Here is a 16,819-nt window from a genome sequence, read left to right as displayed (position 1 = left end):
CCTTAAAAATGGAGCAGAGCAGGGAGCTTGTGGCCCATCCAGCGTATTTTCTACATCACAAATACGATCTTTTTTAAATAGTATTTTTTCGTCTGTTCCTCATTCACAACAATTGGAATAAAGAAATACTCAAAAATGTAATTTAGAGCTTGTTGTTTTTAATGTATGTCCACCATCATGAGAAATGCCACATGAACATGTTGAAAACAACAAAAACACCATTTACATCTGAGTAGGTCTTAAAGTCAGAATATTTTTTACTTCCTGTCTATTTAACAATCTATATATAATATAGGCTAAATTTCACTAATTGTGGAGTAAAAAACAACGTTAAGACACGTTCGTCCGTCCACTGACATATTGATTCTGCAGGACTGTTAGTGGCGCATCGCTCAGCTTTTTGTTGATGCCCTGTTCTATACTCAGCATTTGCTTTTTAGCTTTCTTCCTGAGGGATTCTTACTTGCCAACATCAGCATCTCTTCTTTACACAAAGACTGACTTTGTCACCAGATCCTTCCCAGTCCCTGCTTCATTTCCTGACTCCTGCCTGCTTCCTTCATCCATGCCGCGTACCTGCTTTAGTTATCACTGTGTTTTGAGGTGGGAGGCGGCTACACTAATTAAAACTGGTTGCATTGTCCCACTTTGCAAGATTGTCTCTGGGGGATTATACATGTGTGCATGACAATATTTGCAGCATCGGCAGCTATGTGTTTGCGTGTGTGTGGTGCTTCAAGAGCATTTGCATCATGCTGACGTGATGTTTCAGCGACAGCTCCTATCATTTCTCCTGCACTGAGGTCAGCACTCTGGAGAAGAAGATGCGATGATCTCAATCGGATTCAGACTCCCTTCTAAAATGGATAATGTTGTTTCACAGCTTTCCTTCATTAAAATAAAAAAAATGTGTTTGTGCATGTCTTGTCCTCATTTGAGTTCTCAGCTGCTGATTGTTTGTTCCTGTTTGCCGTTGAAGCTGAAATACGAGATATTAGATTTCACTGTGTGGAAAACTTTTTTTTAAATATCTAAAGACAGACTTTTTATGTTACTTATGTGACATATAAAATGCCAATGATTGTCTTATTTTAATCAAAGATTAATGTAATTGAACGTTTGTCTATCGGCTCTTCTAATAGGACTAAATCTTACGCAGTGTTAAAGACATTCAGAAGTACGGTGGCCCAGAAGGGTCATAACACAACACATTAACTTTACACACAACACATTAACTTTACACACAACACATTAACTTTACACACAACACATTAACTTTACACACAACACATTAACTTTACACACAACACATTAACTTTACACACAACACATTAACTCGCAACACAACACATTAACTTTACACACAACACATTAACTTTACACACAACACATTAACTCGCAACACAACACATTAACTCGCAACACAACACATTAACTCGCAACACAACACATTAACTCGCAACACAACACATTAACTCACAACACAACACATTAACTCACAACGGAAGTAAAGCTGCAGGGGAAGTGATTTTATTCTGAAATTTCCACCGGAAGTTAAGCTGAAAAGGAAGTGCTTTTATTCTGAAATTTCCACCGGAAGTTAAGCTAAAATGGATGTGGTTTTATTCTGACACTTTCACCGGAAGTAAAGCTTACGGTGGCCCAGAAGGGTCACAACACAACACATTAACTTTACACACAACACATTAACTTTACACACAACACATTAACTTTACACACAACACATTAACTTTACACACAACACATTAACTTTACACACAACACATTAACTCGCAACACAACACATTAACTCGCAACACAACACATTAACTTTACACACAACACATTAACTTTACACACAACACATTAACTTTACACACAACACATTAACTCGCAACACAACACATTAACTCGCAACACAACACATTAACTTTACACACAACACATTAACTCGCAACACAACACATTAACTCGCAACACAACACATTAACTCGCAACACAACACATTAACTCGCAACACAACACATTAACTCGCAACACAACACATTAACTCGCAACACAACACATTAACTCGCAACACAACACATTAACTCGCAACACAACACATTAACTCACAACACAACACATTAACTCACAACACAACACATTAACTCACAACACAACACATTAACTCACAACACAACACATTAACTCACAACGGAAGTAAAGCTGCAGGGGAAGTGCTTTTATTCTGAAATTTCCACCGGAAGTTAAGCTGAAAAGGAAGTGCTTTTATTCTGAAATTTCCACCGGAAGTTAAGCTAAAATGGATGTGGTTTTATTCTGACACTGTCTTCTTTTTACTGTGCTGAGGCTAGTTGAAATGTTGTGTTTGGTTGCTAGTAAATCCACTATTATATCAGAGGTATGACCATCTGTGAAATATTTGTAGATGAGTTCATCCATGGTAGTTTCTTCAGGACCTGCTGGATTAAAAAATAAAAGTTGTTAGAAAAAACTACATACATTATCTACACATATGGTTATTTAAGCAATGACTAATGAAGTACAAAACTGAAAATTTCACAATTATTTTGATTAATATGTTTTAGGATACCCCTCACTTGTTCTTAACCATAAAAATGTTACACTATATTTTGAGGATGCCTCCATTTAAATATATATGTATGTATATATGTATATATGTGTGTGAAGTTTTATTGTTCAGGATTGTATTATGTTAAAAAGTAAATGTTTTGGTTGTCCTAATACTTTTTATTAAAGAAAAATTTAGAACACAACACAAAAAAATACAATACTTTATATAATTACTTAAGTATACCTTCGGATTGAAGACTTCTTAAACACTGGATATTTCTGCCACAAGAGCCGCAGTAGGAGAGGACCCTCTCAAGGTTTATCCCACAATATGGACAAAACATTATCTGATAAAAACAGAAACGGAGCAGAATAGGTGATTATATTTTGGTTGCAATTTTTGGATTTCACTAAGGAAACTTGAGAACACGCGCGCACGCACGCACCCCCCCCCCACACACACACACCCACCCACCCACCCACCCACACACACACACACGCACACTTGACCGCATCATTGACGGCAACCACGGCTATGTTGTTGGCACGTTTCCTTCTCCCAAGAATAAAGCACTGGTCGCATCGATAGATTAAGAAATGTATGAGCAAAAAGGACCTTAATAATATTCATAACAATAATCAAACCACATTTAGAAGACTATCTCGCTCTTTTTGCCGTAGCTTTCTTTGTTTACATTCATGATGGAACTGAATTTCTTAGAGGTCGTTTACGGTATTTTAGAAAGTTCAGCGCGTATCAAAATGATTTATTTAGACCGAAAGTGTGCCGTGTGTACACGTTTGTTATCTGATAAGGTTATTTTTCCCTTTGATCTGATCAAAGATATGCACATGTAACTGCGTAGAGTCTCAGGCTGCGGCAGCCATCGCGGGGTCCACGGTGATAAGACTACAAACCTCGAATGTGCAAAATCTCTTTAAGAACAACTCACAGTTAAAAACATTTCTAATAGCCCATATCAGTAGTTAATACATTATCGTAATAATAAATGATTGTTTTACTTACTTCTGAAGAGTTTAACAATCCTCACCGCTGCTAGCTTCTCTCTTGGATGAAACGTGCTCCCTCCGAGGCTGACTGTGAAGTTACTTTCTGCTAGGCAGTTAGCTGCTAGGGCCGGTGGAAATTTCCGAATAAAAGCACTTCCATTGCAGCTTTACTTCCGGTGAAAGTGTCAGAATAAAACCACATCCATTTTAGCTTAACTTCCGGTGGAAATTTCAGAATAAAAGCACTTCCTTTTCAGCTTAACTTCCGGTGGAAATTTCAGAATAAAAGCACTTCCCCTGCAGCTTTACTTCCGTTGTGAGTTAATGTGTTGTGTTGTGAGTTAATGTGTTGTGTTGTGAGTTAATGTGTTGTGTTGTGAGTTAATGTGTTGTGTTGTGAGTTAATGTGTTGTGTTGCGAGTTAATGTGTTGTGTTGCGAGTTAATGTGTTGTGTTGCGAGTTAATGTGTTGTGTTGCGAGTTAATGTGTTGTGTTGCGAGTTAATGTGTTGTGTGTAAAGTTAATGTGTTGTGTGTAAATTTAATGTGTTGTGTGTAAAGTTAATGTGTTGTGTGTAAAGTTAATGTGTTGTGTGTAAAGTTAATGTGTTGTGTGTAAAGTTAATGTGTTGTGTTGTGACCCTTCTGGGCCACCGTACAGAAGTCTTTTTACCTTCTAATATAAACTTTTGGTGAAAAAATCATTTTTTAATGTTTAATAACTTGACTTGTAGTTTTTAAACTTGTAGTTTAAAGAACGCCACAATCATTTCAAACTGAATATATTCAATGTTGATTTTTTTAACTTGTTAAAATGTTTAATTTATTAAAAAATGTACACTTCTGTTTTAGGAAAATGAGCATTAGCTAATTTTTATATAAAGCTTTTTTAAAATATAACCTTGAAAAAGGTTGTGCACATATTTAAATAAGCTTTTATTTTACCATAACTTGAGATGGAATAAGTTGTTGACCATGCATCTTTGGTCCTAACAGGAGGCGCGGAGGAGGTGGTGACTGTTCATCCCAGGGCCATGTTTGTTCCTCACAAGGGATGGACTTTTCTTGCTGCAGGTAATAAAATATGAGGTCTTAAAGTATATTAGTTTTAGTGTTACTCTTTCTCACACCTCTGCTTTATACAAACCAGTACTACTAAAAAGGAAATGCTTAAAAAAAACTTAAGTGGTTTTTGTTTTAGTGGTTCTTGTATTTTTATTTGGTTGACTTTGCCGAATTGACTGGAATACAGACACACTTAAGTTGGTCCAGGGAAGTCGCATTTATTAATGTTTACAGTTGATTTAGTCAATATAGGTGGGTTTATTTATTCAGAATTCAGTCAAATATCATTTTTTAAGAAAATTGTTGTACTTATCTATACGTGTAACTACTTATGGGTTTTGACATGTTGAAAAAAATTCAACAAAATTATATTTAGCTGCATTGAAACACTTTAAAAATCACCATGTCATTTGGTTGAAACTAGAGCAACTTATGCTGCAGGAGAGCTTTTTTTACCAAAGAAAATACAGTTTGAGCTGTAAAAATACTTTATGTAACATTTATATTGATTTTTTAACAAGGATAATAAAGTCTTCATAAAAACAATAGTTAAACCAGTCAATGTAATTACAAGTCTGTTAACGCATTTAATGTGTTTGATCACACAACAGGAAAAATTCAGTCTAATTCATTGTTAAAATTTGTTTTTCTCTTCATAGCAAGCTCAGTTTCATGTCTCTAAGCTTTGGATGTCAATATTAAATATTATATAATATTATATATAATATTCTAGACTTCAGGCAGACTGTATGTGTATATTGGGTAAGGCTAGGTATCACTGCCAATATACTGAATCAATTCTGTTTCAATTTACATTTTTATAATTCAATTTGATTTGTGATTTTGTTCTGTATCATTTTATTATTTCACATTTACATTAAAAATCGATTTTATTTTGTGACAATATCTTTTTTTCATGGAGCTACAGATTTAAACTGAACAAAAAATAAACTTTAATTGCAACAGATTATTTTTGTATGACAATCAAATCCATCTATCAGTCAATCAAGCAAGCAAGCAATCTTAAAGAAAATGTTCCATCTTACATCCGTCATCAGTGCAAACTTTGTATTCAACAATTCCATGCCAAGTCCAGCCTTTTCTCTAAAAAAAAAGCTTGTATTTTGTAATGACAGAAAAGCTCCGGATAAATGTTGCCTCAGCTGATATCAGATGGTGCTTTCATCAGCACTGCCTTTCTGTGCTGAACAGCCAAAGGGAGCAAGGGTGGGACACTGTTCGTCTGGTAGGGCTTTGTGGGAAATGGAGTGTCTGCAGGCTGTGACACAGTTGCAAGCTTATATAAGTAGACAGATAAGCTAGGGTTTGCAACAATGCCACAGCAGGATAAGGGCGAGGAATCTGCATGCAAGCTGGGCCAGTAAAGCACTCACACCATCAGGCACACGCATACTTACACAATTTACCCACAAGTGCTCACACACTCACTAAATGAGACTAGGTTGTCATGGAAACAACCCCTGCTGTAGACCCCTTACAGAGTTATTTCTGTGTCCTCATATGTCCTTCCATAATTGTAATTAACCACTGTGAAAGTTTGCATGTGTGATTGAGAGTGATGCTAATGCTTCATGCAAATGTTTGAGTTGTCTATAAGAGATAGTCGAGGAAGACTTTCTGGGATTTTGCTGTTTAACTTAGACCTTAGCTTCAATGAGATTAGTCAATTAGTGAAACAAAATTGACATTGAGCACTGTAAAAACCCACTTTTTCAAAGATAAGACACATGATTGTATTAATTTTGAACAGATGTTTCACAGAGCAGGATATGTAGGTTTAGTGTGCCTTTCCTTGTCAGTTTAGTTTTTGCATTATCTGTAGATGTGACAAAGAGGAATTCAGTTCAAAGGAAAGAAGAACTATGAAAAGTGAGATTAAATACCAAATATATCCTCTTATACTTTCCAAACAAGACAGCTTTAGATGAGTCAAGGGATGAGTAGGAACATTTTTGAACTAATTAGCATAAACAAAGAAAAAAATATTATGTAGCAATAGTTGGTTTTTAATTCTAACATTTAATAGTGTAATCTACTTGAAAATCATATTCCTCTTCACATAATTTAACCAAGGTAAAGGGCGATGTGAGGTAAAGTTGAAGGTAAATTAAAATTCTAACAGCAGTTACATAATAAACTCAGCTGTTGTTACAGTTTTAGTAATAATAAAGGACACTGCATTTTCTGAAGTTTGTTTTTATGTAGCAGATATAAGTCAAAAAGCACTTCAGATCAAAATGAAGAATCTGTTCACCTGAGAGGGAAAATTAGAAACTGAGGATAAATAATGACCAGTACATGGTAAATGGCATTTACTTCTATAGCGCTTTACTAGCTTCTCAGAAGGCCCAAAGTACTTTTTAGACACAGCTCCATTCATCTTTGCACACACACATTCACACACAAGCTGATGCCGATAAAGACTGGCGCCAACCTATATCCACCAGGACTAATGTAGGGTTCACTGTCTTGCCCAAAGACACTTCAACCATCTACACATGGGTGAGCAATGTGGGAACAAAACCTGTGATCTTCTGATTAGAGGTTGACCGCTCTACCTCTGTACCACAGCTGCTTATGGCAGGCCTTATTAACATCAAATGGATATCCTTGATATCAGGCTGTTTTAAGCCAAACTAGAAATGCCAAAAGTACAACTAATTATCTAGTGACAGCCAAAAATGTGAACAAGTTAACTAGTAATGATTAAAAATGTGCACTAGTTTACTAGTGGCCACTATTTATGCTTACTTGTTAACTAGTGACAATCTAAAAAGGCCACTAGTAAACTAGTAATATGCAAATTTTTACAGAAGTTCACTAGTAAGGCTCCTGTAAAGCTAATTAATAAACTAGTGTGACCAAAATCTCATACTAGTTTGCTAGTGACATGCAAAATTTTAACTAGTGAGAGTAAAATGGCACTAGTTAACTGGTAAGCACATTATTTTCTTACTAGTTCACTAGTGCGTCCTTATAAAAGTCACTAAGAAACTGGTGAAGAACTAATTGTCAGCTAGTTACAGTGCCTTGTGAAAGTATTCAGCCCACTTGAACTTTTCAACCTTTTGCCACAATTCAGGCTTCGAACATAAAGATATACTGTAAATTTTTGTGAAGAATCAACAACAAGTGGGACACAATCATGGAGTGGAACGAAATTTATTGAGCATTTCAAGGCAAGTAAGTAAAGCTTTATTTATATAGCACTTTTCTCAGAGAGCGACTCACAAAGTGCTTAACAGTGTTAAAAACATATAAAATCAGTGGTGAGACCCAAATAAACACACACAGGCAAATAAGTAAACAACCAAACACACAGAAGTGAACACAAGTAAAAGTCAGCTAAAAGCTCTCCTAAAAAAAAGGTCTTAACTTGAGCTTTAAATCACTCGACTGAGTCGATCTGGCGCAGAGACAGGGGGAGGTCATTCCATAGTCGAGGAGCGACTGCCTGAAAGGCGAGGTCTCCCCTAGTTTTAAAACGAGTTTTTGGAACACAAAAGATTTTTATCAGTGGACCTCAAGGAACGTGCAGGAGTGTAGGGAGTTAAAAGGTCAGAAAAATAGTCCGGGGTTTGTACGTGCAAGGCTCTAAAAACTAAAATTAAAATCTTAAAATCTATTCTAAATTAAACAGGATTCAGGACAGGACAACACCTGGATGAACGAGAACCTTCATTGACAGTTTGAGTGTTTTGCATCCTCCTGTGTTGGCTATGTTTTGCCACAAAGAACCACAAAGTACAGAATATGAAAAATGATCTTTATAACTTTAAGCAGGCCACAAACATATAACAGCTCTTCGTGATGTGTTGAAGAGTTATTGTACCGATCCATCTAGTGATTTTAGGTATTACAACTACGAATACCTCAGTAAAGTTCTGGAAATCTCCGGTGTCTCACATCTTTTGCTAAAAGATGCAAAGGCGTCTGTTTTTATATCATGTAAACTATTCATTCCTGCATTTTTATTAAGAACCACTGTTTACATCTCATGAATATTTGTAAGTCATGGACTTCATCATGCTCCTTGTTCCTTTTGACGTCATTCATAGAAAGTGGTTTACTTCTGGCTAGGGTTGTGCCGATGGACGATATCATCGTCCATCGTGATGGGTGACTGACATCCCGATGGAGAGACCACCATCGTGATGCCACGCCCCCGCCACGTTGCGCGTCGACACCATAAGCCGCGGTTACATGTACAAAATATCTTGATGGGATCAACGGTCGGATTAGAATCCAACCGTGTAGATGGGCCCAGAAAAATGTTTTCAGAATATAAAAACGTTCACTAAGGTCACACTTTCCGTCGGAATAAATCATTCGCACATGCGCAGTAGGGTTTGAAAAACGGAAGGATATAAACTCCGCCGAGCGGCTTTTTTTTTTTTCAAACTTTATTGAATGTAACTATTCAATACAAAACATTGTTAAACAGCGTCGAGCGGCTATATACATTGACATGTCATCTCGGTAAAATACGAGATGATCTTCTAAATGTGCCTTTAATAATGTTACGGTTATTATGAAACACCTGTTCGCTCATCATTTGAATTTTAATCCGTGTGGTCAGTGCTTTTTCTGAACGAAGCCAGAATTAGCAGTTTGCTAACACGGGCTAACAACATTAGCTTTGGGTGGTGCTGCTTGCTGGCTGCACGTAAACATGTAAGAATAACATCAGCCTTTATTTAGTCGGGACACGACTGGAAACACAAATCCGCGTGATTGTTTGAATGTTTAAAGGACTGAGCGACATTTCTGCTTTGAAGCTCAAACCGCTGTGTGTGCTGACGATCCGAGCTGTGCTCAGACACACACTTTAGACCCGGTTCTGAGTTCGGTTGCATGTACCCCTAGAGCTGCGGGACGGATCGCAGTCTTAAATCTCCCACACATACCGCTCATGTACCCCCCCCTTCCCATCAAACACAAAGCTGTAAATCCGCACTCCCCCGGAAGTGCGGGAGCGGACTACTTCTTTTCTATTTTGTTTGTTACTTTTTTTGTTAAAGTCACTTCCGTCAGTTTATACTGGATCATCGCGGATTAGTCATTAGTTGGGAAATAAAATGAAAAAAGCAAAAAAACGAATAGCAGTTATATAAGAACGAAAAATGTACAAATACCCCCCCCCCCCGACGATGTCATCGTCCATCCCGATGGTTGACAGCAAACATCGTCAATGGCCAATTTAAGGGACATCGCCCAACCCTACTTTCTGGCTGCATGTTTTTGTGATATGGGCGCTGCCATGTTGGAGCCAGTAATTAATCATTGTTTTCAATTTATACATATAAAAGACTTTATTTTTCAGCGGATCAATTTTTCTTAGAAACCCATACATCTTCCGCTCACAAGAGCCATTTGTCTAGTCAGATTGCATGATGCTGCTAAGCACTGAATCTTTTCTATCAGCTTCATTCTGTGTTGTATTGCATGGCATCAACATTTCTTCATAGATTATGGTGTTAAAGATCCAATCTGATCATCTTTTAAACTATTTCAAAATCGTTTCCAGGGGTCTTTTAATTATGATTATGTCATTTTTGATCCCAAATCAAAAAACTGTTGTTTTCTAGTATGGAGCTCTTGCACAGCAGGAGTAGTTAATTTAAAATTTGCCTCTGAGTTGTGGCGGGGACTGTTGGTGCAGAGCAAGCCTGCCCCACTTCCCGTCCTCGTTGCAAACCTCTTTGTTTACATGGATCTAGTTGTCTACAGGTGCATCAAAATGGAGAGAAGCAGGAAGCTTGTGGCCCAAAAACACCCTTTTTCAATTTGCAGTTTTTAGTCTGCTCCTGATTCACAACAATTTGAATAAAGAAATACTCAGAAATGCAAATTTTGGCTTCATTTCTTTAAATAATAAATTTTCATTTTATTTAGATACCTCCTTCGTCATGAGAAACATTCCACAACAGTGGGTTTATTCTAATTCTAAACCTGGCTTTACACCATATGTTTTGAAGCTAGCTCATAAGCTAGCCTGCTCATTCCTAGTCTTCGAGTCGAGAACTTACAGTCGCGTCCACTCTGACTGTTTTCTAGATCTTCAAGCCCTGCTAGTTGCTGATTAGTTCAATGTGATGTCTCCACATTCTGATTGAATGAACACACCTGATCCGGGTAATCAGCAGCAAGCAGTGCAGGGAGAGCTTAAGAAACAGGCAGGGGGGTAGATTTCGAGGACTAGGAATGAGCAGGCTTTGTTCTAAGCAAACTTTAAGCGAAATAATATTTCTGTTTTCCTGCAGTCTTTTTTTGCTGTACACCAAGATACACCTCACATCTCTCCTTTTTTTAAATTAGAGCTGCAAAGTATAATTTTACCACAACCACATTTGATACTTTTTAACAACAAAAACTAATTTGTTTAGCATATTCAACAATCTAAAATGTTATTGTCATTCCATATTATTTATATTTTTGGTATTTATAAGATCAAATTAAAGGATCCGTGTGCTGATATGTTTATTGTTGATCTCTTATTTTTGCATTGATCAGTTAACTATTTCCGCACCCATGATCATTTTACATTCCATAAAAGTGGGCCTTGTTAAAACATTTAATACAAAAATATCATCAAAAAAGCACATCTACAGTGTGTATTTAACATGTCTGTGTAGTATATTTATATTTCTCTCTTAATAATTGTTTGCCTATTTTATTTTAAAATCTGCCCCAACGTACTTCCTATCCTCTTTAGCTTTTACATGCATATCTTGATCAGCAATATCTTCCTGCTGCTGCCAGCTTTACTTGGAGGACGTGTGATGCAGCTCATAAAATATTTATGCGACAATATCTTTAGAAACTCCCTCGCTCATCTCAGCAAAGCTTAAACCATCTGTATCTTTGCCTCCATCTTTCACCTCACCACCGCTTAAATTTCGTCTCTTTTTGTTTAACACACAGATTAGTTTAATATTTTAAATGCTGTTCCTCTGAGATTATTATCCTGCAGGTTTTTTATGGAATTTTACACAAACGCCTAATTCAGCTTATCTGCAAACTCTTGAGGGACCTGATAATGGGAACCATTTGAACAAAGTGGGATAGAGCAGAGAAATATGGAAAACAGCAGGACAGGTGCTTGTGTACAATTTGAGAGTTCAGATCTTCCAATGTCAAAAGAGATTTGTAAACCTGTCAGTAAATGTAGTCTGTGGGTAGAATTTTTGTCTGGATGAATCTGTGTTGACTGACATGTTGGTCTGTTTCCATGTGTAAAAACAGAGTATCAGGATCTGTCATTTTCTCATGATGGACGTATATAAAGAAAATTCTGTGCCCCTCATCAGCATGTGATCCTGTCACATTTCTGTTTGGGTTATTTACATTCTTTAGTTGTCTGTTTTGCTTTCATCTGGGGCGTGGACAGTGACAAAGTAGTCTCAGCTGCATTTATACTCAACACTTCTGAACTTAATGAACTTGATTGTATTTCCTCCATGTATTTTTGATCGTTATTTGTTGGTGCTTTGTGACTTCAGGTTATTTCTTCCAGAACATTTTTACCAGTGTTATCTACCGTAATTTCTGGACTAAGAGTGCACCTCGTTATAAGCCGCACCCATTACATTTTAAAGGAAACAATAATAATTAATTAATTATAATTTAAATTCTTCTCCACATTTTGACCCATCCCCTGGGGGGAGCGGTGAGCTGCAGACTAGCCGCGCTTGGGTGGGGGGTGGGGGTGGGGGGCCACAGCTGGCTGGGGAGAGCGAGGATGGATCCCCCAACCCGTCGCTTGTTGGATGACCTGCTCTACCGCCTGAGCTAAAACTTTTTGTACATACCGTACATAAGCTGCACCTGTCTAAATGCCGCATGTGCCCACATTGAAATGTGTTGTAGAATGAGGATGTACTGAAACCACGCGTCGCATGTGTGAGAAAGAGGGGAGAGCTCGTGCAGCGCAGGAGGGAGCCTCTCACTCACTGCTCAGCTCCTTCCTCCTACACACAAAGCGTGCTGACACACATACAAATACTCATTCTACAATACCTATATTGTTAGTTCATTAGTCAGTAGCTAGTAGTCAATTGTTACTGTTACTTGTTAATAAAGAATAGTGCGTTGTAATTATTACTTGTACTGGTATTCATTTGCAATGCGGCCACCGGGGGATTTTGTGTTGGGGGGGGGCGGGGTAAACCGCGACACCGCAACTCTTGCTGCTTCATCACGTCATATGCATTTCTTCTTGCATTTTCCTTGATGAGGTTCTGTTTGTGCTATTCATTGACAAACCAGGAACTTACATTAAACTTGCGTCTTCCTCGACACATAGACTGTATTCCAGCTGTCTCACTATTACCCTTTCTGCTCGAGCGGCCCTAGTGGCCATTAGAAAAAATGCATTAAAAAAAAAAGCATAAATTAGCCGCATCATTGAATAAGCCGCAGGGTTGAAAGCATGTGACAAAAGTAGCGGTTTATAATCCTGAAATTACGGTAACCCATTAAACATTAGAAATCTGATGTACTTAGCACCGGCTGAAATGCTATTGGCAAAGTGGGCCAAAGTTCGGCAGAACCTCCCAGCTATAGATTCTAGTTTAGCGACCTGATAGATCAGAGTGATGTTTACAACGCTCTAAAAAAAGGCCAACATCATGGCAATGACCGTTAATAGTTAACTTAAGCAAAATTGAAAATAAACAGCACTTTATTTCCCCAATCATACTTTTAAAACCTTATTAAGACTCATTCATTCCTTTTTTTTTCTTATACTGAAATATATTTTGTGGTGGAAATCAGACAATGTTGATTGTACTCTTTCTATATTTTAAGTTACCAAAATAAAAGCACTAAAAATTTGCCTGAGTAAAAGCAACTTTAATATGAGATACAGTTGCATTTCTTAATATTGAGATCATTAAATAAACTGAATATGACAATTTTATTACAATGGAAGACGTATTGAAATTTAGGTAAAGTCATATTTAAAAAAGAAAATATGAAAATGTGTTCCGGTACAATATCGTGGTACGTATCGTATCGTCAGACTCTTGCCAATACACACCCCTAATTGTAACATGATGTGTTTTGAATGAGTTTAAAAACTGCGCCATGGGGGATGTGTTGGAGTGTGGTCACTGTGTAATCTTTCTTATTAACACAGATCTGATTTTTAAATCCTCTGGTGTGTTTGATTATCTTTGACCTCCCCCTATATACTGGCAAATGTCTGTCTCAATTGGGCGGCAATCTTCTCCCATCCAGGTGCACTGTTGGTGACCCTAAGGATGTCTAGAAGGAATCTAAATTTGACTTCACAACAACCATCTAAACATCAGTTAGCATTTACACAGAGCTCCTGTGGACACTAGACGTTCAGTAAGAGTCAGGTAAAAGGAGAAAACACTCTGGGGTGGGGACTGACATGTGGAATCCAACACGACCTAAAAAATAAGTTTTTGGTTTCCTAGATCAGTTCCATTGACTAACATTTCTGTTGTATTCATAACTTCATAAACAGTATATCTGAAAAACTAAAACACATTTTTTACAGTTTAACAGGTGCTGCTTGATGTTTGTATCCGAAACATAAAAAAAAATATGATGAACGAGTTTCATAAGCATGATTGGTGGTAAATTTCTGCTTCATTCTGCTGTTTTCATGAGATTTTGTATAGAATCCCGTTCTATACCTTCTAGCATTTGAAATATTCACACAACACACCGGGCATCTTTTTCTGCCATGTTGTTAAAAATTAGACAAAGTTTAGTTGCTTTAATTGTTGTACGATGCAAAGTTGTTGGTTTTGAGACAAATCTCTTCTAGTGGATGGATCAGAAATGGTTTATTTCAAGCAATCAAAGTGAAGAAAAACGTAATAAATACTTACATTTTACAAAGACTTTTTACAAATCCACTGTGTTCTGATGATAAAAACTTGAATGATTTATATAAAGTACTCTTCAATAAATTTTTTCAAACGACTAATCGTGTAAACACAACAAACTGTTGTTTATATTCACGAATAAAATGAACATTGGTGCACAATAGTTTTTCACAGAGACTTCTGGGAAATTTTCATGGCACTGGATTTTAGAATTGTAGATTTGGACACCCCAACAAAATTTCAAACGCCCTATATAGTGCACAAACTGAGGAGTAGTCAGGGAATTTGAACACAACCAAAATCCAGATTTCTAGTTTTTTTTTAAATTGGCAGCAGTTAAAATCCAACTTTTTTCTTTACACCAAAAATAATGGTTTGGAAAAGGGGAGGAAAAAGCCTGAAAGGCTGGAGTTTTTATAATCTTCTTAAACACAATATTCCACCACAGTACTCATCAACTAACTGTTTCTGCACAGGTTCTGTAATTATTCAAACTAACCCCTGACTGAGGCAAAGCCGTGTCTTATTATGAAGAGTATTCTCCTAAGAGTACTGTGCAAAAGTGACACTTTCCCTCCTATTGTTCTCTGATTGCAAATTGTTCAGTCTGCAGAGTGATTTATTATTCCTTCATAAAATGTAAGCATTGATTTTGGAAGAAGTTGACATGTTAAGGGCTCTTTAATTTACTGCATGGGTCATTAATGTCCCCATGCAGTTTTTCCTTATTTACAAAATGTAATTATGATTGAGATGCCAAATAAAAAATCAGTATGCGTTTTACCTTTTTTAACGGAGACTAAGATTTGGAGATTATGTCAATTTGTTGTCTCTGGCAGTGACAATTTTAATTTATGTCTGTGACAGACTTCTGCCAGGTGGAGCTGCGTCTGCTTGCTCACTTCTCATCTGACCCTGACCTGCTCCACCTTTTTACCATCCCACAGGCTGACGTCTTCACCATGCTAGCAGCTCAGTGGTGGGTCCATAACATCTGAACTACACACAGACTCTTTCCTGATTTCTTTTCTTTGCCAAGGTGGATTTTGATACTCTGCACAGTTTCTCCTTTTCCTATTCTCCTTTGAATTTTAATTCTTTTTTCTAAAAAATTTAAATTTATGCTTAATTTAAGTTAAAGAAACATACATGCTAATAGTGACATAGTATACAAAGAAAACAAAACATTAAATTATTCAAGTGTTTACTTAAAAAAACAAGCTCAAGTGCAGGGAGGGGGAACAAGCCTAGAGGCCAGGGGTGTCAAACTACTTTTGGTTCGGGGGCCACATTCAACCTGTCTGATCTCACGTGAGCCGGACCAGTAACATAAAAGCAAAATAACCTATGGTCGGCTTGTTATCTGTAGCTTTGTTTTAGATTTTCTCAGTTGGAAAAAATGCCTCACTCAACATAGTAGCCTAATCACTTATTAGTCATTCATTCACAGAGGCCAATGGATCTCAAATAAAATGCTTTTCACTTTATTAAAAAAAACTGGTTTATTCAATTTTATACAGACTGAATATTTTACATCTGACACTGAAGCAATCCTGATAATAAACTCAAGAGGGGCTATGGGAAAACGAATGAAACATCCTGCCTAAAATGTAAATGTGAAAATCAATGAAAAAGTACACTAAATTAAACTTGCAAACATTTGTGAACATAAGGATTTGGAGTTAACCTCCCTTTCTCTCCTAAAACTTCACCCGGCCATTAATATCAGGATTTAAATCCTGTACAGCAACACATTTTAATCATTCAAGTGTGCAAAACTACGGAGCCCGTGTCCTGACATTAAGATATAAAAATATATCTTGTTCCCACAGATTAATATCTTGTTCCCACAGGTTATTATGTCGTTCGCACGAAATACTATTCCGTTCCCACAAGATACTAATGCGTTCCCTCAAGATACTATTGGGTTCCCTCAAAATACTATTCCGTTCCCTCGAAAGGATTAACTCTTGCGAACGCAATAATTATGTTGTTCGAACGCAATAATTATGTCGTTCGAACGCAATAATTAATCCGTTCGAACGCAATAATTATTCACGTCATAAGTCATACACGCGGATATGCTCTCTGTACGCCGGCAAAACTAAAGCGCTTTCAGCGGTAACTTCCGTGTCTCTGTGACCCATATTCATTCAAAAAAGGAACATGAAAAACAAAAATGATCACTTTATTACCGTCTCAATGAATATAAGAAAAATATCAAAAGATTTATGATAACTAGGCTGCTTTGTCATACGATAGCTCCTGCTAAGCTACTACTA

General features: G+C 37.1%; 1 protein-coding gene and 1 long non-coding RNA gene across 17 annotated transcripts in view; one reads left to right on the top strand and one right to left on the bottom strand.

The window, feature by feature from the left end:
- poln (polymerase (DNA directed) nu) overlaps positions 1 to 16,819 on the top strand; it is a 79,032-nt gene that overhangs the window by 42,711 nt on the left and 19,502 nt on the right. For 10 of the 16 annotated variants that reach the window (XR_013650897.1, XR_002875243.2, XR_013650896.1 and 7 more), the window contains 2 exons: positions 4,585 to 4,662; positions 15,405 to 15,516. Coding sequence is in view for 9 of the 16 variants with exons in the window: in XM_078935902.1 (XP_078792028.1) it covers positions 4,585 to 4,662; positions 15,405 to 15,516 (190 nt within the window). In the remaining 7 variants the exon portion in view is untranslated. The remainder of the gene's footprint in view (positions 1 to 4,584; positions 4,663 to 15,404; positions 15,517 to 16,819) is intronic. The other 6 variants (XR_002875244.2, XR_013650900.1, XR_013650898.1 and 3 more) reach the window with 1 other exon arrangement.
- On the bottom strand, positions 2,329 to 3,742 carry LOC111949225 (uncharacterized). Its single transcript, XR_002875245.2, has 3 exons — positions 3,605 to 3,742; positions 2,822 to 2,924; positions 2,329 to 2,465 (listed from the first exon to the last, which is right to left on the bottom strand). It is a non-coding gene; the product is annotated as an uncharacterized LOC111949225 (long non-coding RNA).

This window comes from Oryzias latipes, chromosome 18 (assembly GCF_053564925.1).
Source record: "Oryzias latipes strain Hd-rR chromosome 18, Olatipes_Hd-rR_3.1".
Lineage (NCBI taxonomy): Eukaryota > Metazoa > Chordata > Actinopteri > Beloniformes > Adrianichthyidae > Oryzias > Oryzias latipes.
This window is presented reverse-complemented; position numbering and strand designations above follow the sequence as displayed.